The 25,342-nt window shown below is 42.6% G+C and overlaps 1 protein-coding gene, 1 long non-coding RNA gene and 2 other non-coding genes across 4 annotated transcripts in view; 1 reads left to right on the plus strand and 3 right to left on the minus strand.

Annotated features, from left to right (window-relative positions):
* On the minus strand, positions 1-1,432 carry LOC140273464 (uncharacterized). Its single transcript, XR_011908037.1, has 5 exons — positions 1,241-1,432; positions 852-902; positions 622-673; positions 360-422; positions 1-168 (listed from the first exon to the last, which is right to left on the minus strand). It is a non-coding gene; the product is annotated as an uncharacterized lncRNA (long non-coding RNA).
* LOC140274359 (small nucleolar RNA R38) lies at positions 259-328 on the minus strand. The gene has a single exon (XR_011908317.1). It is a non-coding gene; the product is annotated as a small nucleolar RNA R38 (small nucleolar RNA).
* Positions 507-580, minus strand: LOC140274360 (small nucleolar RNA SNORD49). Its single transcript, XR_011908318.1, has one exon. It is a non-coding gene; the product is annotated as a small nucleolar RNA SNORD49 (small nucleolar RNA).
* A 497-nt stretch (positions 1,433-1,929) lies between the features above and the next one.
* The window catches only part of LOC140273958 (sphingosine kinase 1-like), a 176,925-nt gene continuing 153,512 nt past the window's right edge, over positions 1,930-25,342 (plus strand). Inside the window, exons 1-5 of the mRNA XM_072369617.1 lie at positions 1,930-2,469; positions 9,665-9,814; positions 12,582-12,676; positions 13,029-13,144; positions 16,153-17,328. Of these exons, the coding sequence (XP_072225718.1) occupies positions 2,043-2,469; positions 9,665-9,814; positions 12,582-12,676; positions 13,029-13,144; positions 16,153-17,050 (1,686 nt within the window). The 5' untranslated portion in view covers positions 1,930-2,042 and the 3' untranslated portion in view covers positions 17,051-17,328. The remainder of the gene's footprint in view (positions 2,470-9,664; positions 9,815-12,581; positions 12,677-13,028; positions 13,145-16,152; positions 17,329-25,342) is intronic.

The following is a 25,342-nucleotide window of genomic DNA, read 5'->3' on the forward strand; positions in this document are numbered from 1 at the left end:
TCATCTTTCGCATGCATAAAAACAAAGTTATTTTTATACATTTGTCTATTAAAACGTGTTTGGGTAAAAACGTTCCATTTTTATTCAAACAAATGCCGTATTAATTATCCTCTTGCATGAGACCTCAGGACTAATCCACACTGGTGTCCTCTTCTCCACCATCTCCATCTATGAAGTTGCAAAGAATAAAATAAAATTACAAATGCAAACCAACTACACCAGTTAGCCAAAGCTGTACGTTTAAAAAGGCCTTTTCAATCAAACCTCAGGTTACCATGACTCCACATTTGAGTTCAGACAGGGATAACATGTATCATCACTGGCTTGACCTTAGTACACAGAAAACTTGAAGCATTCACCTGTTCGTATCATCTTCAGAACCCCATGCACCGGGCTCTTCTCTTGCTTTGCTAGTGGTACATCTGTATTGGGGAGAAGAATAAAAACCAGCATGTGAATTAAGCGCTCAGATTATACAACCCACAAGTAACATGGCCCTTCACATTTCTCAGAACAGCTATTAAAATCGTCAGTTATCGCATCAGACGGCACTTCCTATGCAGCAGTTTTCATCACTGAATATGTGGCAACACAGATAATAAGAACTCGTGCTATACCAACCTTTTTCAATAAGGTTCTTCCACCGGGTTGAAGTTGGATCACATCCATTAACCTGCAACAACATAGTCCATAAGTAACAGATCACCTACACCACGTGGCTTTACTCTTAGATCTGCAGTAGGTCAGATACCATTGATGTCAACACTAGTTTTTCAGACAGGGATAACAAACTCATCACATACACTGCAGGCAAGAGTTAAACATGTTACAACATTTGCATGCAGTTTTACCTTGAAAACAATGTAATTGTCATCTTGATTCCACCTTGTTCAATCGGCAACCTGAAAGTCAAAACCGTTATAAGAACAATTAGGACATGAGCTTGAGTCAAGAGGCCACGTGCCTGTTCATTTCCAGTTTAAATAACATTAAAACGACGTAAGTAAACAGTTACATTTGCATTCTGTCACTCAAATTGTCGGAGCTTCATTCATGTTCTTTAACGATATTATAAAACCTTGCAGTTTATAAAATCTGCCCCTCGTGGTGTTCAAACACGTGTTCGTTTGGCTAGGATAAGGATAGCCAACAGCTAGCAGACTAGCATAGTTTGTCCAGAAGCCACATTTAAACATAAAGATATTGAAGTCTCTTCAGTTTGTCAAAATAAAAATATTACCTGGTCACGGTGGGTCAGCTGCAGTACACTTCGTATTCAGACATAAATGTAAGCTATTGAATGAAAACATCACGATGCAATTCAGCATTTGCACTCGCAGACTCGCCCTGTAACATGGGAAAGGCAGCAAATCTCGCGCGATAACGGTTTTATATCATGTAAACGTCACGTATCACGTGACTTGGATCTTTCGAACTGAAATCATGTAAAATGTATCAAATCTGCATACTAATATATTTGACTTAAATACAGCTAGAAGCACAAAAATCCATCCATTCAAATGTTTTTATATTAGTTTGCAAGGAGTTTTTCTTTTTTATCTGATTCTGCTGAGACTATCATATGATGCAGCCCAAAGCGCCAGAAACGCACTTTTTTAAAACGAAAAAAGAAGACTCTAAATGTTATACAATGAAACTTAACAATCTGTCTTAAGTTTTTATTAATTTAAAGATGAAGATTTCTCAGAAAAAAATATGGCCACGCGATATTCTTTGAGTAGAGAGAGAGGTGACCTTATCGGTTCCTATCCTGTGACTTTCATTCAGACAGGGGAAAAAACGAAGAGGCTTTGGTTTATAAAATACGAAAAAAAAAGGCGTGATATTGTCAGACTAGTTTAGCCTACAATTTTCTCTAAAAGTCACTGCCATTCCCTTTCCTGTCACTAGGGAGAGACTCTGAACAAGGCAGGCCGATGCTGTTACGCTTAAAGGGTCCCACGGTAGGCTGATAGGTTCAGAGTCTGCACCGCACCTCCATCCGCACCGGCCTCCGGGACGCGTCGCACTCTCCGTCCGGGATGGAGAAAGACGCCTCAGATCCGGACCCATCCCGGCAGCGGAACGGGTTCGTGGGCGTGCTGTACGGTGAGTTTACCGACACGCTCAACGAAAGGGTCCGGTACTCGGTAAGCTTGACGGAGAGCGCTCTGACCGTCCAAAGGATCTCCTCATCACCCGACCGGACTAAGATGGTTTTTAACTTGACAGACTGTGTCGGCTGCCGGGCGTACAGAGGGCCGGACAGCGCGGACGTCGGCGCTTACTTTACAGCTTATTTTTACCCGTTTAAGAGGCGCTGGATGAGCGCCGGAGTGACCCGGCAAAGAGTGGAGCAGTGCTTTCGGGTCGCGTTGGTCCAGGACCCGCTCGTCAACCTCCAGGAAGCTGAGAGATGGGCTCATGCCATCCGAGATGCCTCAGTGCTGCAGGCGCCTCGGAGAGACGGTGAGCATTGTGGGAAACACTACAATTAAACCTACAATATAGATTTAAATTGTAATATATATATAGAGAGATAGCTATATATATATATATATATCTATATATATACAAATACATAATTATGTTGAAGATCATTTTGACAAGAAGATATGTGTCCAAAAAGGTCAGCTGCTGAGATAAACTTTAGTTTTTGTGACAAAAGTTTTCCAAATAGGCCTCTACCTTTGAGTGGCCACCTGAAAGCAAACCTGTGGTTTACGTTCTCATCTGATTCTCAAGAAGGCACTTAAGATCGCTTATTTCTATCACACTCTTCAAAGTCTTTCAGTTGAAAACAGGTTCGGCAGAGAGGGAACGCATTCCATCTGCTCTAGGTAACCCGCTCTACCTGCTGCGAGAGGTGAAAGGTGAGCCACACCTGGCAGCAGCCGTTAGCTGCCGTTCCATTCATGCACACGGCCCACGCGGTTGCCAGGTGATAAGTGTGGATCCGGAGCCTGCTGCAGAAGGACATACTTTACGCACCAGCGCTCGCACAAGACGATCATTTACAGTAGTTGAGTTTTTCAACCTGTCCGCTGTCAGCAGCTGAGCGGGGCCGTTGCTCGGGCTTTTACTGTTTCTGCTCAGCAATTTCCCACTGAGAATAAATTGTTGATGGGTGGGAAAAAAAAAAAAAAAAAATCCCCATCAAAACAACGTGTTTTTCATCCTGCTTTGCAGCAGCAGCGTCTAATTAGGTCTCATCATGTCTTGCTCTGTTTAAAATGCACGCTGTTCCCAAGTTCTTTTTTCTTCCAGTCTTATTAGTTTTATCTGCTTCATCTTGGTATAACAGTGACAGGATAATTAACATGAATAGAATATGAGAAGACTTTATGCAGCCAATTATCCCCACTGCCCCTTTGTTTATCATTAGGGTGCTATTTCAGAATCCTCTATGTCATGTCAGGTAATATCCGTTTTTTGTTTGTTCTTATAGACTCTAAAATATAAAGCAGCTACACACTTAAAGAAGAGGCGGATATTTGACTTGACAGTGACTAATTCGGAATGTTGGTTTCCAAAGATGGAGGCTGGTTGCGGCCTCCAGGTGGACACTGCAAACACAGAGAAAGACTGGGCACTGTGTGGGGAGGATCATTCAGCCTCCCTCTAGCAGGAGTTTGAGATCCAGTCCTGTATGCCAGGCAGGTGGGCAGATGGTGGCCTGAGAGGTAACTGGCCCCAGTCATTTTCCTCTTACTCGGCTCATCAAAGAGCTCAAGCTCAGTCATACATACTAATAATCCAGTTCTTAGAGTTTAGAGTCTTATATACCTTATTCCTTTTGCCTCTTTTGATCACAGTAGCTTGTTTTAGAATGCCAGATCGAGGCTAGCCAGTAACATAGCATTTAACAGAATATATAATGACTTTTAAATGAGTAATATCTTGCTAATAGATGCAGCAGAACTGTCCCTTTACTTGTCATAGAGGGTGCATGAAAGTCAGTAATGATTCACTAATCCCTCATAGTGCATTTTCCCCTAAGTTAATTGCATTTCATCTCATCTGGGACTGCAGATGGAAAGGTTGGATTAGAAGTTCAGTTGCCGCGCAAGATTGGTCTTTAGGCAGAGAGCTATCATGGTGACACACTTTCGCATAAGTATAAGGTGATTAAACGCGGCAATTTAACGTAACAGTATTGCTTACAGCAAGGTTGTAACTCTATTAGTTTAGTCTGTGCGCTGAAATCCATTCAGTGGTGGCTTAGAATTTTATTCTCATGACAACTGGAGTGAAGGAGGTGTAAATAATGAAGTGCATAAACTATGATACAGTCCTGCTGCTAGAAAACCTGCCCCCGTTATCGCGTGCAAAGCAATTCATGTTTACTGATTTGACTTCCGTGACTAGTTTTTCTGCTGTTCAGCTGCTAGAAGGCCAGCTTTATAATTGATTTTACACATATTCCATTCAGTTTGTGTGGCAATGATATGACGGCATTGAATATTGTGAATTTTTCTTACATCTGGCCCCTTAAAACATGCATAAATAAGCTGAAGGAGTAGGGTGAGTACTGCTTGTGTCCCGGTAAGAAATTAGCTAGTGCAAAAGAGAATGAAATGAGGGGATAGCTGGTCAAGCCCCCCCACCCCAAAAAAAAGGGGCTGTTTTTCAGCTGCCTCAGGGTCAGGTGTGCCTGTCAGTTAGTTCCCCCAGGGACTCTGCTTAAGTCACAGGATGACCTCTAACCCCAGCCAGCATCTCATTCCCTATGGAGCTTTTGTCTTGTGCTCTGTGACACATGGATGTGATGGCCTGTCAGACCCTCCTCCACCCCTCCCTGATGCTGCCACAGTGGGCTGTGGTGTTTATACCCTGTGGACCTCCTCCTCTCCACTCCAGCAAACACTCACCCAACCTTGGAATGCGGCTTGTTTGCAGTCTGAATATAGTCCTGCTCCTGAACAAGAAAGCGTTCACAAAATATCCCGCATATTCTTTTTTCAGCTCCAACAGTTTTCTTGAATGGTTTCAGGTTTTAATAAATCCCACATGTACTGCAGTGTGTGATGCTAAAGGACACAGTGGAACTTTATATAAGATTTCTTTGCACTGTGGTACACTATGTAGCAATGAGACAGGAACACATTGACACATTGTCATATCCAGTCTACCTGTCACCCTCTTGTTTGTGTATGTGGGTGTATTTACCCACTTCTAACTGTGAAATACAGACACCACAGCTGAAAGATTGCTTGCCAATGTGACGGGAAGGATGTGCTCAGAGGTATCTGACTTGTCTCAGTCAGATTTCGCATACACACTCACACACACACACCTGCCCCGCGTACGTAGACGCACCGACACCGGTGGAGAGGAATGTTCAGAAAATAAGTTGTTTTAGGAGATCGCTGTGTTTAAAAGATGAAGATGAAAAATCAGTATTTATTCATCCTTTTAAGATATAAAAAGATGTCTTTTAAAACACAAGAGCCCAGGTTCTGCATAGCAAAAAGGAATCCCAGCACAATTAAAGATGGTATTTCTGGTTTTAAGTTAAATATCTGAGGATAAACACTGATTGTCTATTAATTGTTGTTGCAAGCTTTTGATGCCTTATTGAGCATCATCACCAAATCACAATTAAAATCCAACAAAAACTTTAGTTTACGATACTTTCAATACAAAGCTTCTTGATGCACCTGAATGTATCAGTGATGACCTCTTAACATTTCTTTAATGCACTCTTTTCAGGGACTGGGAGGTTTCTAAAAGGATTGAACCTGATCTTGTTGTTGCTGCAGCTTCTAAAAACTTCTATTTCTACACTGTGCTGAATCAGTGTAAGTTTTTCCCCAGCTCTGACAAAAACAACGCTCATCTTTTCTGGTTACAACTTTTCAAAGCTCAGACCACAAGACTTTGTGAGCCACCACTTGGTCCCTTATTACCTAGCCAGTCATACCATTCAGAGAGCTTGCGCCTTCTCAAACGAAGCTCATACTTCATCTTGGATCAGTAACCCCCTAATCTCACACAGTGACCTCTCATAGTAATAGTGCAGCTATTCAGGCCAGCTTTGTCAAGACAATGGCCCCACCAGGGCCATGTGATTTGCCTCCAAAACAGCATCACCCACAGTCTGAGCTTCCCTCCACTTCCATCCCATTGTCCATCTCGACAGCTGCTTGAGGGTTTTGGGTCAGCACCTCTTTAGAATGGGTTTCCACAAACTCTTCATTCAGTTTGTCGATCAGAGCTTCAGTAAGTTATTCTTCCCCCTCATCTGGTGATGCTGCACGGACTTTGAGCGAGTCCCAGTTTCCACAGAAAGCTACAATTCAGCTTATCATGCCGTAGCACTTGACTGTATTGGTTACAATCTCATCAATAATCCATGGAATGATGCTATGTTTGAATATCTAGGTCTTATATTTGTATGGTAGGCTTGATTTATCTGCCAGGCCTCCAGCTCTTGGGTGGATAGATACAGTGTGGCCTTATCCCAATCTCCCTGGCCCTACCATTCTGCCCTACTTCTCCATTTTGCAGATGTAAGGTGGGCCTTTTCATTGGACATCAAGGAATAGGGGTCATATAGCCCTTCAATAGGGGCGTTGGGGGCTATTTGGGTAGCTAGATGACCACCACTCCATGAAAAAAGCCACATTACCTCTACCAAATAGCTGTAAACGGCCAAGTGAAGGGACCCGTGAATAACCTTCCCTCAAGCTACAGTTAAAAGCCCTTCCCTGGTTTCTTCCTGGTGGATGATATCTGAGCAGCAACAAGTGCAAAGCAGTACTTGTCGATTAGTTTACCCTTTTTTGCAGCATGAAAGGTTTGGGACCTACACAACTAATAAAATTCCCATCAGACTCAGCTTCAGTTTATGATAAGTGCTAATTAGCAAACACCATCATACTGACACGCACCCTTTCAATTAGCACACCAAATCCGTCAGTTTGATTCTGTTCATGGAGCTGGGTGACCTGAAGATACCCAGTGAGTTATTCAAAGCAAGTGAGTTATGAAGTATAAAACGTGATGGGTTTGCCTGAGCTACCTGAAAGTTTGACTGAACTGCAGTTTCTCTTTTATTCCATTATCTGTTATTCTGTTTTAATCACTGAAAAAAGAACACGATGTTACTAGAAGAACATCTGCTGTCGAAAAGGCCAGAGCTCTTTGTATCCAAGCAATAAGGATTCTTGCTTTAGAACTTTTCAAGGGAGTCCGTGGATTTATGAAAGGGTTTTCAGCGCAACACTCCTGAGTGCAAAACCTGATTCCACAGCTCTGTCCAAAGCTGGTTTCTTCTGTATTCTGGAAGTGAGTGGACCTTTTGTGTCTGAAAGCCACATTGCGCTGGGATAAAAGTAGCAAACAGTGGTGACTCTGTGTGGAAGTGGAGTCTGGCACATGCCTGCGTGTTTTTGCACTCTCACTACAGTCTTCCTGGTGGGTTCACGCATCTGTCTCTGAGATATTTTTGAACCTCCGTGCCCCATCACCACAAGCCGAGAGCAACAGAGATCGGCAGTGATAACTGCATCACATCACAGGTCTCAGAAGGAGAGAAGGAAGCTATGAACTGTCAAGAGGACAATTACCAAGGTGTCCTTCACAGACTGACAAATGGGAATGAAAACAAGGATGACTCGAAGGGATGATTATGATGAGAAAAAGTTCAGAGATTGAATTATTTATTGAGTGTGATCCCATTTTTATGTATCTGTTTAATACCAAAGTCAGCAAAATCCACAGCTTTGTTTTATCGTAGAAATTGATACTGATGTGTCTGCCCTCTATGTCCCTCGTTGAAATGATTTTTCCATCCTTTCTGACTCATTTGATATGGTCTCTGATGAATCTGTGTCTTTTCGCACAGTCAAGGGCATCTGCTTCAGAGGGCAAAGCTTCTGTCTGCATGCATTTTAAAAGCAGTAATTCCTTTTAGTGGCAGTAATATACTTTTATATATATATATGTATATATATATATACATTCTATTCTATAGTGTCAAGCTGAAAATAAGGTGAGCCAGATAGCATTTCTCCTGCTAAAACGCCCTGCAAGAGGCTGGATTCCAAACCCCCGGGGCAGGCTGTGCATTATACAGTGGTAATTGGGGGAGTTGGCGTTTTCTCCAGGGTGAGAGGGAACGTCAGTAAACAGGAGACTTAGAATCCTTACAGTAACTTAATTGTTTGGCATAATGTCCGCAGTCTGTCAAAGATGATGGATAAAGTTCATCTCACCTACTTTGCTACCTACTTTCTGTTCCCGGAGTCAGAACTAAACATGAAGCTTTTTGCTCCTCACATGTGGGTCAAACTCCCAGAAAACTGTGAGTCTGCTGAAACTCTCAGATGATTTAAATCAAGGTTAAAAACTTTTCTCGTTGCTGCCGCCTTTTATCAAAACAACTGTTAATTCCTCACACCGTAACTTTTATTTCCTGCACTTTTTCTACCATTTTTAGCTTTTTCTGTTTTATTTCATTTCTTCTACTCTTTTTAAGTTTGTTTTAATGAACTTTTAAGGATTCCTCTGCACCCTGCTGTAATGCTTCTAATGTTTTATGTAAAGCACTTTGAATTGTACTCGAAATACATAAATAAACTTGCCTTGCCTAGCCTTACCAAACTATCAGACTCATACCAAACCTTAGCTACGGTTGTCACCAGCAAATCCAGCCTTTGCAAAACTCCCAAATGTACAACAAGAGACTAAAATTCCTTTAACCAGAGACACAACAAGCACACATTACGAAAAGGCAGCCAGATATCAGCACTAAGGCTGACGCTTGTGACTAACAAACATTTAATGCATAAACCACCCAACTGTATACATTTATAAATTGTTTTCTTTATTCTAATTCAGCCAAATCTGAAAAATAAATCATCCTTACACATTTTGGATCTCGTGCTCGTCCCAAAACCCAATGGATGTGATTCTTTCTGTGAGCTTGAAGCCTAAGCCAGAGTAACCACCGTTGTTTCCAACAATTCAAAAGCGAGAAAAGACTCAGTCTCACACGAGAATGTGCAAAGCTGTGATGTTCCACAGCGCAAGACATGAAGCCGTTTCCCAATACAGGCTAAAGATTTCCAAAACAGCTACAAATTGTTGCATTCCTATAATTTTCAATGGAGGTTGGTTAGGGTTAGGCAATAAAACTATTGTTAGCGTTAAGGATTAAGAAGACCTGGTAAATAAATATTGATATCATAGTAAAAACATGGTTACAGATTTGCAAAGAAAAACATAACCATCTCACAACTTTACCGTCTGCCCTTATTGTGTCACACTTAGACATTTAGAACTTCGATGTAATGTAACGTTTAATTGTAATTGACCCCTGACGCTGTTCGGAGAGCACTCCCACTGATCAATCTGTCTTCGTTTTTTTCTCACCGGTATGGCAAGATGTCAAAAATCACCATTAATAATTGGTATGATCCCAAATGAGGAGCGTGTGTAAGCCCTCTCTTTTTGAAGAGCGTCACATTCAAATCGAGCACTGTCATTGTAAATACTCTCGCAGCTGGCGACTGTGCTGCTTCGTGCTTTTTTTCATGTTGCATTTCTGTGCCACGTAGACCTGAGGGGATAAGGCTGTTCTGGCACGTTCTTTGAAACATTCCTATCATCATCTTCATCCTTGCCTTCGCTCACATCAGCCTCTCCCTGTCTGTCTCAGGTATGATGTATACAGAGCTGCGAAGGCCTTGCAGAACCATGATCCTGGTGAACCCCCAGAGCGGGCGAGGACAGGCTCTCCAGCTATTCACCGGCCACATACAGGGCTTGCTCACAGAGGCCTCCATTCCCTATGAACTTGTCATCACAGGTCAGTCACAAACGCATTTTCCACATGCATTTAGCTGGCTCTCTTCCCTATGTCATCGTAATATGTAACAGGGATTAAACCTTTGGCCAAATCATGGAAAGATCAATCTGAGAACTGGGTCATCCCGTCAGTTACACACGCACGCTGGAATGATTACAACTTTTAATCTCTGCAGGAATTATGCATTGTTTTTATAATAACAAATTCACAGGCCACATGTTCATAGCAAACATGAGCATGTGCGCATACATCTGCAGGAGCCCGAGCACGTGTACGCTGCAAGGCATTCAATTCTCATTTCAGTCATACCAGCTGTTCGACATTCTCTTTGAGTTGCTAATGCTGTTTGGCGACCTTTAACAATATTGCATTGGTTATCATCATCAGATGCTCTATTCTCCATTTGACCTCTTTCTGATTACAAAAGAGTTGCCACGCTGAACTTTAATGACAGTTGCACACTGGATCATTTACCCGATATCTCCTAATGTTCTCCCTCCTTGCGCTCCTTCAGCCAAACTCAGTTTGACAGGACCACGAATTTGTCAGGTAAGATTAAAGCTGTCTCTTCTAGCATTAGCTCGGCAGTATGCAGCTGAATCTCTGCTTCAGCTCAAAGTGAGACGGATTATGACAGCGAAGGCAGAGCAGCGGGGCAGAAACAGTGCTTGGGTGCTTTTTTTTTTTTTTTTTTCTATTTGAGAGAGCATGCTGGCGTGCATGCAGGCAGGCTCTTTGTGCACACTCTCGGGACTTAAAGGAAGGTCAGCAGCTGGAAAGCAATGACAAAACACACGGTAATTACCGACATCTTCAAAGAGGAATGGAGCTAGACCTAAAAGATGGTTGTGGGTGAAGTAAGACCATGGGAGGTCAGATACAGTAGCCAGTGAGATGAAACTATGAGCCAGTTTGTTCAGCATTCACCTCCTTGATGAACGTATCACACTGCTTTTGCCTGAGGAAGGACAAGGAGGTGGCTCTTGTGTCAGCATGTACCTTTTACATACTGTATGAAGCATAGAGTGTACCAATTTTGATCTTTACCTGGGTTAACCTCAGATAAAAGCAGCAGAGGCTGACGGGAATTGAAAGAACTGGAATTTCCCCCATGATTTTGTCCGCACAGTAAAAATCCTGAAATATATATTATTGTCATCTCAAACAGCACATAGAGGATTCAGCGGTGTATGTGACAGTGGTTTCACTACAATCCCAATTCTAAAAAAGTTGGGACTCTTTGTAAAATGTCAGTAAAAACAGCAAATCTCAATCAAGACATTTTACTGTGAAAAATATTAGATAATCTTGAATTTGGTCACGGCAACAACTCTCTAAATTGTTGGGATGGGACATCAAAAGACTGGTGGGAGATAGTAGCAAGTAGCAAACAACCAGCTGGAGGAACGTGCTGCAGCCAATTATCTCAACTGTCGACAGATCAGTACACAAAGCAATCAGCAATCTGCAAAAAACTGCGCCAACAAATTGTGAAGCAGTTTCAGAATAATGTTCCTCAGCTTAAAAAAGTAAAGACAGTAAATAATTATCAATATTGAATGCCAGTGCTATTTGTGATTAATTGAAATTTGCAATTATTTGACACCTGTCCTTTGGACTTAAGAGAAGAGGAACCATCCAGCTTGTTTTTAGCACTGCATGTCTGATGATATGGGGGTGCATTAGTGCCTATGGAACTTGCATATCTGGAAAGGCAACATCAATACTGAGAGGTATATACAGGTTGTAGAGCAATCATGAATCACAAAATACAACAAACAAAAGATCCAGGACGGTTGAGCTGTTAGAATCCTATCAGACAAGAATGGGACAACATTCCTCTCCCAAAGGTCCAGAGACTGGTCTCAGACTGTTGTTGAAAACAGGTGATGCTACACAGTAGGGATTGTGTAACCAGAAGCTTCCTGCGCCCTCAGCTTTAGTTTGAAGTTCGTCTGTGTGTTTTCCAATGACCCCGTCATTGAGGAAGTGTCTTGAAAGTAAAGCACCAGTCTCAGGCCTGGAGTACTCAAAGTCCTGAGTCAGCTGTGCAGCGCAGTAACTCACTCTGCCCCAGTCTGTCAGCGGAGGACTGCATCACCGCTTCCAGCCCGTCCAGCATACAACAAACAAGCAACAGCAAAACAGGGAGCACCCAGGAGACCACAGTTGGAGGCAGGTAGAGGTCGAGCAAAGTGAAATTAGAGGGTTGATCAATACTGGAGGACTAACATTTCCATCACGGCAACAGCATATCGCTGCTTCTTGACTTTATGTCTGCCATCCTCCCTTTCTCTTTCAAGCTGTTTTCCAAACACACAGCCACACTGGGGAGTCTCGGCTGGCAGGACTGTAGACTTTAATGCTGGCGGGATGAGCCCACAGAGAACCCCAGCGGAGGCATCCACTCACGGACGCTGCCAATAAAACTAGGCTGAACAAATAGTTCACTCCTCCGCCAGCAAAATAACCAACATCCGCACACGCCAAGCTCGGAGTACACACATGCAGAAATGTGCCTGTCACAGATGTTTGCAGGCCGGCTAAGCTGCGTTGGAGCTGTTGAGTAGCCACTGTATGAGCTAATGTGATGTGTCTGAAGAGATAAGGGGAAATTGAATTTCTTTTCTGCCTAAGCTTCCTGATCCCACCCCAGAGGCTGGTGATGGATGAAGGGAGCATGACTCTTTCTCGGCCGTTTCAATGTTTTCTGCCACATTTTCTGTTTTGAATTTGAGTTTTTCCTTGTGTCCTTCGTGTTTTTCAGAGCGCCAGAACCACGCACGGGAGCTGGTGAGGAAGGCTGACCTGTCACAGTGGGATGCCCTGGTTATTATGTCTGGTGATGGACTGCTGTTTGAGGTAACCAGCCTATTTATGCCTTGTAATGACACAGTGGTTAATCAATCATAGACTGAAATCACATCAAGCTCTATACCCTCTTGTCTATTCCCAGCACCTCTTAGAATAGGTACATAAAATATTAATTTGCCTTCAAACAGGACCAAAGAGCGCAGGTGCTGACTCTTGCACAAAAAATGTGTGGTCACAGACAAATTCTTTTTATGCTCTGTCTTTAATCACGGTCCCATTACTTCACTCTTGGACTATTGTACTTGACAATGAACTGTAGGGGGGGGTGCAACTTTTATTGGAACTTTTTGTCCTACATAAACTATTCCAATGCTTCTATTTTTGGTATTTGTTTATCCAGGTGATAAATGGTCTGATGGAGCGAGAAGACTGGCAAGATGCTATTCAGACCCCTTTGGGTATCCTACCAGGTGGCTCTGGTAATGCCCTGGCTGCATCTGTCCACCACTACTCACAGTGAGTCAGTCTGTTAATGATCCATTTAAATGCATGGGCTAACGGTGCAAAAGCCGAACCTGCTTCAGCCTAAAAGACAATTTATCTCCTTCCTATGTAATTATGCTAAAGGCTGACTGGGCACATCGTTCCTCAGGAGGGAGAGGAGGGACTGTAGCTGCTTTGCTGTGCAGTTAGAGGTCATTTCAGGTTGCTTAAACTCTCAAATGAATGATGTAATAGGTTTAGAAAAAAAGAGTTATGACAGATTATGGTCCAGGGTGCAGCTGTGGGACCTGTTGGCCCAGAACATGTCCAGGGTATCATCTCCATCTGCTGGTTGGTTGTTGGCACAACATCAGAGAAGCAACACTGGTGAGCCGAAAACATCATGACCGCATCTGCCTTACAAGCTGTTGGGCCGTTGGATGACACCGTAACAGCTCAAACATGCAGAGCCATGAACTAAAAGATCTAATGGACAGCAGGGGCGACACTAAGACTTTTGCAGCAGATCCTCCTGTTCTGGGGGCATCCATCAAGCAACCGTGTCAGTTTTTACTTTCTTGAACCACTGTCAGTGGGAACAGTAGCCACGACTGCTGATTGAGAGCACCCAAGTGGTCTGGCTGAAATACAGTCGTGAAAAAATAAGAAAGTACCACCTCTTTCGGTTCTAAGGTTTTACAAATCAGCAAATAATCGAATTTAAAAGCATTTTGACGTGTTTTATCAAGCCAAAAAATTAAGAAAAAACAACCTCAAAAGAGGAAATACATCCAGAATAATCTCAGAGAAGCAGTTGTTGCTGTCCATCAATCTGGGAAGGGTTCTACGGCAAAATTCCAAATAATTTAGAGTCCATCGTTCCACAGTGAGATAGAAAACTGGACATGCCAACATATTCACCTCAATGTCAGATTGGGCACAAGAAACAAAACAAAACAAAATAAATAAAAAAAGAGATACATCTCAGACTCTACAGGCCTCAGTTAACAAGTCGAATTCATGACAGAACAATTACAAAAGGACTGACAAGTGTGGCTTCTTTGCCTGAAGAAAGCCTCTTCTCTCTAAAAAAGAATATGGCAGCATGACTTAGGTTGCATTTAAAAAAATCCCCAAGAGTTCTGGAACAATGTCCCTTTGAACAGATAAGAGATGTTTGGTCATAATGATCATAAGGATTTGGAAAAGACCAAACACGGCATATGAGCACAAACGGCTCATCCCAATGAATTGAAACGACATATAGAAGAGTGGGCCAAAATATTACTGCGAAACTACTTAATTATGGGGTGTACTTACGTTTTTATTCACTGTCTCCGAATTTTGGCTTAGTTTTTGTTAAATAAATATTAATACGGTACAATTTAATATGATGTGGTTTGCTGTTCATCTGAAGTTGTATTTATCTAGTTTGAAGACCTGGGAAGGACCAGCTTATATTTATAATATATGTATAAAACGTTCGAGTGATAGAGAGTGTACTGTCTTTTTTTTTTCCCATGTGACTACCATTCTCTTGCCCTTCACTTGGTCTCTTGCTGGTAAATATATCCCTGAGCAGGACATGTACCGTTGTCACAAGAATATCAGTATCATTGAAATCATGTGTGAGTGGTCATAATGTTTTGGCTCATCAGTGCTATCGCCACCTCATCATTGCTACCTCCTGTATATTCTTCGACAAAGCGCTGTCTCATCCCTTTCGTATTCAGTGCTGATGTTAACACACCAAGCAAAGATGATGAACGCGTTTATACTGTCAATCATCAATGTTTAATTTATCGGGAGTATGTTAGCATGCTGTAGCTGTACAGTCTTTATTGTGTTTAAATGTTAACTTAACTACATGAATGATGGCAACACCACTGCATTGAGTTTGCATGGAGCCCGCCCAACGTCAGCTGAAGGGGGAAAAAAAAGAAAAAAGTCTAGCTATACATAAATATGTGGCCTTGTTTTTGCACTAAGTGCCCACAGGCCCTGACGGGACTTGCAGTTCAGTGTGCTGAGGAGCACGGGAGCTAAATGCAGATGAGATAGAAGAGGCAGGCAAGAGTAAAGTAAAGTCACTTTTACTGAATAAACAAAAGATGCTGCAATGGCAGGTAATCATTTTAAAAAAAAAAGCAAATAATGCAGCCATAACAAAATGAGGATCCAACAGGGAACAAATGAAACCAGCAAAAAGTCATACAGAGGGAGCTAATGACAAACAAAGGGCCCGTGTGGTGGTTGGCAGACTGAATCCAGGTGTGAAAACCCAAGAACATGACTGTTAGGACAGTGAAACAAAGCATGGAAACAAAAGCCAGTAAAACAGAAAATGAGCTGAACAAAAACTAATAGAACCCCTAAAATTACAAATGACTTCAATGAGAAAAATAGATCAATGATCAAATGACCATGGCGGTCGTTTAGAATGGAAACGCCTCTTTTAACTTGTCCTCTTCTCTCCATTCGTCCATTTCAAGCATTTTGAATAGATCCAAACTCCCCATTAATCCACTATTAATGTAGGCTTATTTCAATACTTCAACATATGCGATCATTTTCATTCTTGTACATATGGTCCCCGAGCATCTCTTTGATCTTTCAAAGTTGTTTTACCGCAGCATTTTTCATCCTGATTACAAGCTGAACACATTACAGTGTCCCATTCAGACTCCTCTTGGCTATGAAATCCAATTGTTATTAGCAGACTCTGACATATTTGCATTCATTATGTGAGTATATTCTCACATACTGTGAGTTAAAGCTTTTTAAACACCACCGAACTCTTCGTGCAAAACAATCATCTCCATCTCTGGGCGCAGATTGCCAAACCGAGGGCATGGTTTATATAAAAAAAGAGGCAGGATTTACATGAGGTTTTGTGTTTTCTCAGCTGAGCCCTTACGTAGTTAAAAAAGCATAAATACCACGATAATCCTGCTCAGTAACAGTAATTTATAACAACCGCAGATGATGTTGTGTCATGCTGTATTGGCTTGTAATTCCTCATTTCTGTAACAACCCATCAGGTCGCCTCCAGCATGGAATGAGGAGCTGCTTTTGAGCTGTGGCTTCATGCTGTGCAAAGGTCTGGTTGGTTCTCTCGACCTGGTGTCGATTCACTTGGCCTCAAGACAACGCCTCTTCTCCTTCCTCTCATTGGCCTGGGGCTTTGTGGCAGATGTCGATATTGAGAGCGAAAAGTACCGCCACGTGGGACCTATCCGCTTCCTGATGGGCACCCTGGTGCGTCTGGCCTCCCTTCGAGTGTATCAGGGCAGGTTAGCGTATCTGCCTGTCAAGGAAGCACCAAAACCTCCAAAAGGAAGCATCAAGGCAAACCGTCCACCCCCTACACCTCAGCACCCCTCGCTCTGCTCTTCCCTTCCCTGTCGCCTCATCCCCAATGCTTCGCCAAAGCCAAAGCAAAGCGGTACGAACTCAAACCACAACACCATCAGCGACTCCTCCAACAACGTCATCGACGACAACAGACCCGAGACACAGAGTGACAGCAAGACCGCCGCCCCTGTGGATGCTCTGCTTCCTGGCCTGGACCAGCCAGTCCCAGAGAGTTGGACAGTTGTCAAGGAGGAGGACTTTGTCTTGGTGTTGGCTATTTACCAGTCCCACCTCGCCGAGGACCTGTGGACAGCTCCCGGTGCAATGTCAGACGACGGGGTAATTCATCTGTTCTATGTGACGGCAGGAATTTCTCGGCCTGCTCTTCTGCGCCTCTTCCTCGCCATGGAGAAGGGCGCCCACTTGGCTTGCGACTGCCCCCACCTGGTGTACGAGAAAGTCAGGGCCCTACGGCTGGAGCCCATCTCTCCACAAGGGATGATCACTGTGGATGGAGAGACGGTGGAGTACGGGCCTGTTCAGGCTCAAATCCACCCAGGGCTGGCCAGACTCATATGTGGATGAACTCGGAGTTACTCTTCTTTATCTTTGTAGTTCAGCCTTTTTATACTCAGAGTCAGTTTCTTTGTGTATGCTGTATTTTCAGAAGTGCCAAAGACTTTTAATCAGCCTCTGGAAATTCCTTTATTTTTCTACAGAGACAACTAGTCCTATTTTCATGGACCCCCATCCCCTCTTTCTCTCAATGCTCAATTCAGGGTCAAAGCCATGCAGGGTTGTTCTTGCTTCTGGCTGGTCCAGGATTAGAGAAATGGGGAGGGATTGTATGGGCGTGTGTGTGTGTGTGTGTGAGCACATAGACAGGGAGAAAGCTTCATGTATGTATGTGGGAGATTGTGCATGAGGAGCTTTGACAGTACGGCGGCAGAGGAGTGCGTCGTGCACTCTGCTGTCGGACTTCATAAGCATGGCACATGTGAAGAGAAGCACATTTTCCTGTCCTGGGAGGCTCCAGGAGAAACTACACCCCTTGCCCCACTGTACCACTCCAAGCTGACACTCTCCCTGCTGGGCCACCACTCTGACAGCATCGCCTGCCCTTTCTTGCTGAGGAGATATAAATCCCCAGTGGATTTAACATCAACAAATCTTTAATCTTTGCATAGTTTATATTATGAAAAAAAAAACAGTGCCAGATTTGGCCATGTCAAGCATTGGTACCCTGCCTTCCACATCCCTCCTCCTCCTTCCTGTGTATGGAACCTTGCAGAAAGAAACCAGCTGAAGTTACACCTTCACCCCCGTCCGATCCATTTCCTTTCTCCTCCCACCCTGTTTCATCAACACAAAACTGTATGAACTGCCTTCACTCACGCAAACACACACTTTCTTTCCCCCATCCCCCTTCCACTTATGCTCAGATCGTCACACACACACATTCCCTCGCATCTCTGCAGCACTTAGTTGGGGGGGAGGGGCACGATCTGCTTCTGTGCACATGATCCCCTCTCCTCTTACCATCTTAAGATTGTACACGCCCTCCCTCCATTGGTTAATGAGCCATCAGCACCTAATGTGTCCTTAATATGAGATTTTACATCTGTAAAAGTGTGCTAAATAGAAAGTCTCTTTTTTTGCAATCACACTACGGCACTTAAGTGGGTTTCAAACACATTTTAGACAGGTTAATGCACACTCGAGTGTGTAGAGTGCAGTTTCATACTGTGTCTGTCACCACTTCACATCGAGAGGGATGCGATCAGTGTGAGTTAGAGAGTTTTGGTCCTCTGTGTGGCCTCCTTGCTGACTGCGGTGATGAGCATTAGTGCGCTGGAGCAGAGGACAGTGCCAGTGTTAGCATTATCATCCATGTTCCATTCACATTCTTGCACAAGTAGACAATCTCCCACACACACACCAGTTTACTCCAAGCTGAACCAGAACTGTTCATCCTGTATGCAGCAGAAGTATGTCATCTCATTTTAACAGTCAGCTGTTCCAAAATGATAAAAAAAAGAAAAGAAAAGCTGAACGTAAACAGGGTAAAAGAGGTCGTAATGTTTTAATACAGCTGCGTTTGCTCGAAACAAAATCACCTCCTCTGCTGAAAGTAAAAACGAGAATGTTGACAGGCTTTCAAAGAAGTGCTGATGTTCAGCTTTTTAAAGGGTTTGATGGATTCATCACTGTTATCCTGAGGGCAATACAGCCAATGCGATGAGCCGATGGCGCACATCATCTCATGCTGCTTTCCTCGAGGAATCCTGGTTGACTGGCTTCCACAGAACAAATATGTTATTTGTTTTCTTATCATAATGCGAACAGCAGTGAGGATCATTCGGGGACTGTCTACGATCGTTAGGGTCATGCCAGCTGTGTGCCAGCTTTGTGTGCATGTGTAACTGAGGAAACTAGATTATAGGATGGCGCCTCACTCGGTCATCAAGTTAGCATTTATGAATGTGATGTTAATGACATCAAAGTTGTTTTGTTTGACATTCGTCCTTCAGAGTTGGCTTTTTTTCTAGCAATGATCAAAATATGTGGATGACTCATCCTGGACCTGCAGAGCCTGTGCGTACTTTGCGTCCCCTGAAGTGCTTTGTTTGCGTTTGAATGGCTCGTTCACGTCTCTTTTTACAGAGAAAATCATAAATAGGCAGAAGCAAAGTGCACATGGCTAACTGTATTTCTTCATTTGAAAAACTGATGTTTTACATGTAATACAGAATGTCAAATTGAATTGAATCAAATGAATCCTGATCTTGGCGCGAATAAACAGTGCATTTTGCTGATGGTATCTGTTGGCTTACTATGAATGGAGGATAGCGTTTGTGCTGTTTGAGGCTGTCGAAATTTCCGGATTTTCTTTTTGTTACACGATTACCGTGGCCAAAAGCATTCACGACAACGATATCATCGTGATATGTTATATCTCAATTTTTTTGGCAATTCATCTCTAAATTGAAAGTAAGGAACTTTAGAAAGATTTTTTTTTTTTTTTATCTACTGAGATCAAATCCCGATATTATCATCTGTATCATCAACGCAACGTCTCTGTCTCCCTAACAATGTGTTCAGAGTCCTGTGTCCAGACCTCTGGTGTACTTGAAGTTGACCTGACTGATCGTGTAAATTTGGGTTTCCATCTTCACTGCAGTGCCGATTTTCACCTATGACTTGATTTTACATTCTGAAACACTGACGTGCTGTTTGATGCTCACGGCTGCAGCTCATGTCCGACATACTGTTACCTCCTGCCATGACTCAGTGAAGTAATCCAGCTGCTTAGAATGCATCGTTGTCATCCTGTAGGCTGCACATCTGGAGCAGCAGATGCGCAGCTGACCACATGCAATGCTCGTTACTCAATGTATTTAGTGTATGTGCAGAGATGAGCTATGCAAATACCTTGTCACGGCTGCAGAGATTTGGAGTGAGGGGTCCCCCTGCTGGACTGTGTTGAACATGGGGCGATGGCTTTAACTTGAAAATGGATCCTTCATTCATACAACGCAATCTCCTCATACTGCCACCTGTTCCTTTTGTGTTTATATCCAGATACAGATTAGACTGGTGACATAAATTCAGCTGCAGATGACATGGAATTTCTCATCGCCAATCAAAGCCAACATCCAATTTATTGTAACTCATCATCAGAGGAACTGACTCGATTTGTGCAAATAACTATACTCAACATCATGTTGTAAAGCATAAAACTGCTGTTAACTTATGGTATTATACTGTTAAAATGTTTTTGCTCCACTGGCTGCTCTAATGTACCAGCGGCCTTTTATAAACCCAAATGTTAATACTTGTCTTTGTCATGACTGTTCCAGCATTTTAAAAGCGATTTAAGAAAGTTACGTCACAGACGTGGCTCAGTTTCGAGAAACTTTAGAAATGCAATGGCGTTTTTAGAATCCGATCGTGTAATGCTTTCTGTACCGTGTACACGCTTTATTCACAATCTTCTTAAAAACTTGCCGTTGTATCAGCTGTGATCAAAAGCCTGAGATAATGCGTTGGTTTGGCAAATAGATAGCGAATGTTAGTCGTCATTTGTTGCTTTTATATGCTCACATAAGTTGGCTTTTGGAGCTGCGGATCAAGGGGCCCACGTGGCGTGGTTTTAATGGCTCACGCAGCTTGTTTCGGCAACAGAAAGGAAAAAGAACAACAACAAACACGGCACGGTTTTGTGTATTGCGTATTACTTCCCCTCAAAGTAAGAGACAATAAGAAAACCAGTTTCAGTGCCTTACGCTTTACACAAGACACAGGTGGTGCACAGGTAAAAGAGAAAGTCTTTCAGATGTGAATCCGTGACCACGAGAAATCACATGTATTGACTATTGGAAGCAACTTTTCTTTTTTCTTGAGTTGCAATGAGGCTCCAATTTGCACAGGGTATAAAACAAACACAAAGAGCACATACGTGTGTGTGTGTGTTTTTGGGGAGGGAGCCATCAGGCTGTCATTTCTTTTTTGTTGTTTTGTTTATGAACTTCCTTTTTTTAAAAGATCAATAAACATTATTCATATTGAAAAAAACGCTGCTTTTTGTTTGTTCTTTGCCCTGACCAAGAATACTGAACGGTAAGTAAGAGCATTTGACCCAACTGACAGTTTGTTCCAGAATGTTCCAAACCTATCTGGAAGTTCCTAAAAAACCTAAATACAAAAGCTGAAGAGGGAAACATGTATTCACAGGAGCCAGAATCACTAAAAGACAGCTAATACCTCTGAGTTAAACCTGTGCCTCTCCTGGTCTGACACATAGATCAAGTCCTCTGTTGTTGTTTAGGCCTAAACAACTTGTAAAATGTGAGGAATTTATTAGCAGAGAGCAGGGATTATTATATAGATCACAGAGAGTAATCAAATGAGTACATCACATACGATGAAATGAATCGCCTTTATATTTTTGCACTATTTCAGATAAGATCAAATGTTTCCTTCTTCAATTATTAAAAAAACAAAAACAAATATTTGAATAAGATTTCAATTAATTCTTACCTGACTGTTAAAATGGCCATTTTTAAAGCATTCACGACTATTCAAGTGGCCACAGGCACTTGTCACATAGTTGCAGTACATGAATAAATAATATATAGTGTTATAGAAGATGTGTTAATAATGAACTAATATTGAATTCCCCCCTATCAGTGATTCATTCGGATGGAAATCAAAAGTTTTACAGCACAGATGGAATATGGAAGAGGCATCAGAAAAACAATGTATTATTGAAGACTTCCAGAGCTTGTAAAGAATCATCAATAAGTTCCTTCTAATTCAAGGAAAGCGGGGTGCTGTTGGTCAAGAGACGTAAACACGAGAACAGTGCGGCACTGATGCAATTTCCCTCCCCCCTACTAGAGGGAGACAGAGTCTGTGCGTCGAAGCAGTTCTGATTTAACCCATTCCGACAAAAGACGAAAACTGCAAAGTTTAAAGTTGTCTGCCAAAGTTTTTCTTAAATTCTATTTCTCAGATTCTGAGGAAACTTTGAGAGAAAAGAAAGAAAAATAAAAGTCTGAAAAGTAAAAGCACACATGTACTGTATCAGATCATAATGGGTTAAATCGCCACATTACAGTATGTAAGCATTTATACTCTAATAAAAGTTCCCACATTTCAAAGGTGGTGGTTTTGTGTTTGTACTTTAGATCTGAACTACACATTCAGATAAGAGCCTCTTATGAAGGAAGAAGAATAAATGAAACCCGAAAGACTGCAGATGGCGTTGTAGCCCTACAGTTTCACTGTGCAGCAGCAGAGGGACTGATGTGTGCACGAGACCATGCATACGCTCGAACAGCCCGGTGATGATGGTAGAAAGGGTACAGAGGCAACTTTCCACAGGAAGCCGCAGCTCATCGTAGCGTGTCCTGTGTTTGCCTTTGGCTGAGTTGCTTTGTGTGTGTGTTGTGGCGTCACTGACTTTCAACTGCTGCAAACACCACCGCGAGTCTGAGTGAGGGTCGTGTCTGAGCCCCTCCCTGCTGAAATCTGAAAGTGCAGAAGAGCACAGCAACTTCATCATGACTGGTTATTTGACTTATCGAGCCCCCTTGTCAATATGCTCAGAGTGCTGCATGAATGGAAAGTTTATGAGGCGATTGTTGGAAAAAAGTTTTCAAAAGACAGTAAATTTAAACCTTGGTAAGCTGATCAGAAACCTTACCAGTCCTTGCAGCTATAATGCTACTGTGGTCATGTAGTGTGGGGCAGGAAAAAGCTGATCCCATTACTTCTCTGAGCCTCTGATCCCCCAGATAACTTCTTTTTTTTTATTTTTACAAAAAAATAGCTTATTATAGCAAAAAAATCTAATTATCAAGACGCACAGCGTTGAAAATTTCATGGCAGCAGTCTCGTGCCTGATGAGCCTGATGAGTTTACCATCACTTATACCACGACATTCAGCATTTTTTAAATGCAAACATCAAACGTCTAAATCTAGTGAGGACTTGAATTCAACTGATTGCTGCGTAAGACGGGGACAAATAGCATTCGTGAGATTGATTTGCTCATCCGATTCATAGACTCTCCTCCTCTGTTCATGTCTAGTATTGTTCCATTGCTTCGTGCTTCTTTAGCCGAACCCTTTGTGACAAAATTAATGAAATACCACTCTAACAATCAGCTGGATGCCGGAGGAGTAAGCGGGTTGGGAAATGTTGCGTGGGATGGCAGCACTGGAATCAGTCAGGCCAAAAACAACAACTAAATGGAAGAATCTCACAAAAAAACAAACAAAGAAACACATCTCTCAACACACTGGAAGAGTAACTGTTCTCATGAATGATTCACAACGAACTGGCACTGATTTGGGAGTTTGAGGCTGCAGCTCATGGAGGTGAACCACTGATGCATTAAGAGAGCTTGATGGAACCACTCTGCCCCGTTACTAACTTGTCCCAGTGGTCCTTTGTCATAGCATGTGTATTAATGGTGACTAGAAGTCCGAAAAACCAAGGTGAAATGGAGCAAGAGTCAAAATGTCTGTCCCTTGCTGCCCAAAAGGCATTTTTGCCATCCACAACAATTACTAGGGATGCGTGTAAAACTGCCGATCCAAATACAAGCGTCATTTTTTTACATACACAACCCCAATTCCCAAAAAGTTGGGACACAGTGTAAAATGTAAAGGAAATCAGAGTGCAATGATTTATCAATCTCCTAAATCAACATCTTATTCACAAAAGAGGGTGGAAAACATGAAATGTTGAAAGAAAGAGATTTTACCATCTCGTGAAAACTGTTCGGGTTTCCTTGAATCTGATGGCAGCAACGCATCATAAATGCTGGGATAGGGGCACGAAATGGCTGGAGGAACGTGTTGCAACTAATTGGGTTAACTGGCAACAGTTCAGAGACATGGCTGAGCATAAAAAGAGCACCTTAAAGAGGCAGAGTCTATGAAGTAAAGATGGACAGAGGTTTAGCAATCTGCAAAAAACTGCGTCTACATGTCCAGCAACTGGTCTTAACAGCTATTTAAGGGCTGTTTCTCAACATTGGGACTATATAATGACATTTTTGTATAGAAACAACCCAAATATTTAGGTGGATTTTGATTTGCACAACATCATCACGGTGCCATGCCAACCAGCCAAGCAAAACAACGTCTCTGGGAACGATGCTGAGACTTGTGGGCGGTCAGCCGCTCTCTTTAACACGTCTACACTGCAGTGGGATGTGTCGGGTGGTTTTCGAGTGAGGCGGCCAGACTCTGTCAACACATTTTCTGTGTTTATGATGTGATACGCGCTGGGCTCAAAGATTCTACCCTGATACTCAACCAATGGAAAATATGCACCGAAGGAAAACTTTTTCAAAACATCACAACTTTATGCTTTAGTCTGATTACATTATTGTGCATCAGCTGGTTCAGTTCATAGAAATCTTGGCCCATCTTGACAGAACCAAAAAAAACGCCTCATCACTAGGAACCTGATGAGAAACATGATACTTTTTTGGGAAACAGCTTAAATTGACGATATTATGGCAACTTTAAAACACAAACACAGAGGATGCCTCATGACTTTATGACTATCATAGGAAGTTGGATTCAGCAAAGAAGGCTCGACAAACCTCTTTTATACCACATCCTCAGCATCAAACAGCAGGTGGCACAGCTAGAAACTGAGAGGTGAACACTGTCTACCAACCACTCTCTAGAAAGACGGAGAATAAACTCCTACTAAATCTGGAAGATAGTTTTCTGGTACTGAGAAAAGTTAGTCACATCTTCCTGCAGGTCAAAGCTCCATCACCGTCACGTGTATCTAAGTACTCCACTGTACTCAAATATGCCCAAGTAATTACTCAACCTTCGTTCCACAATTGACTTAAATCCTATTGATCTGTTTCAAATTAGATTAATGTAAGATGCTATGATTAATGTCACCGTTTCATTTGGACTGGGTCTAAAATACTCCATTCTGTGCGCCTTCTTCGGGTCTCACAGTCGGCGGTTTCATGAGAATTTTCTATGATCTAAAAGCAACAAACTGACTGGCACCCAACCCTGATCTTTGCAACGCACCATAAAAGCCAGTGTACCTGATTGCCCTGTGAAATATGTAACACACCTTTCCTCCGACACACACACACATAAATCACTTGGGTGTGGTACGACTCTGTGAAGCAACGTAAAAATCAGTTTAATTTCCTGCTGGAGGGGCTGTGCGTCTGTCAGCGACGACTGTCATGTTCTGTTTCTACCGAATAGTGAGTCTGATCCCGTGCCACATACTTTCCTGTCAACCGAACCCTCTGTCAGCTCATGTAAACTGCAGGGCCTCCAGATTACATGGGAATGTGAGAGGGTTGTGTTGCACGAGAAGT

This window comes from Leuresthes tenuis, unplaced genomic scaffold (assembly GCF_036924035.1).
Source record: "Leuresthes tenuis unplaced genomic scaffold, fLeuTen1.0.hap1 SCAF_17, whole genome shotgun sequence".
NCBI lineage: Eukaryota > Metazoa > Chordata > Actinopteri > Atheriniformes > Atherinopsidae > Leuresthes > Leuresthes tenuis.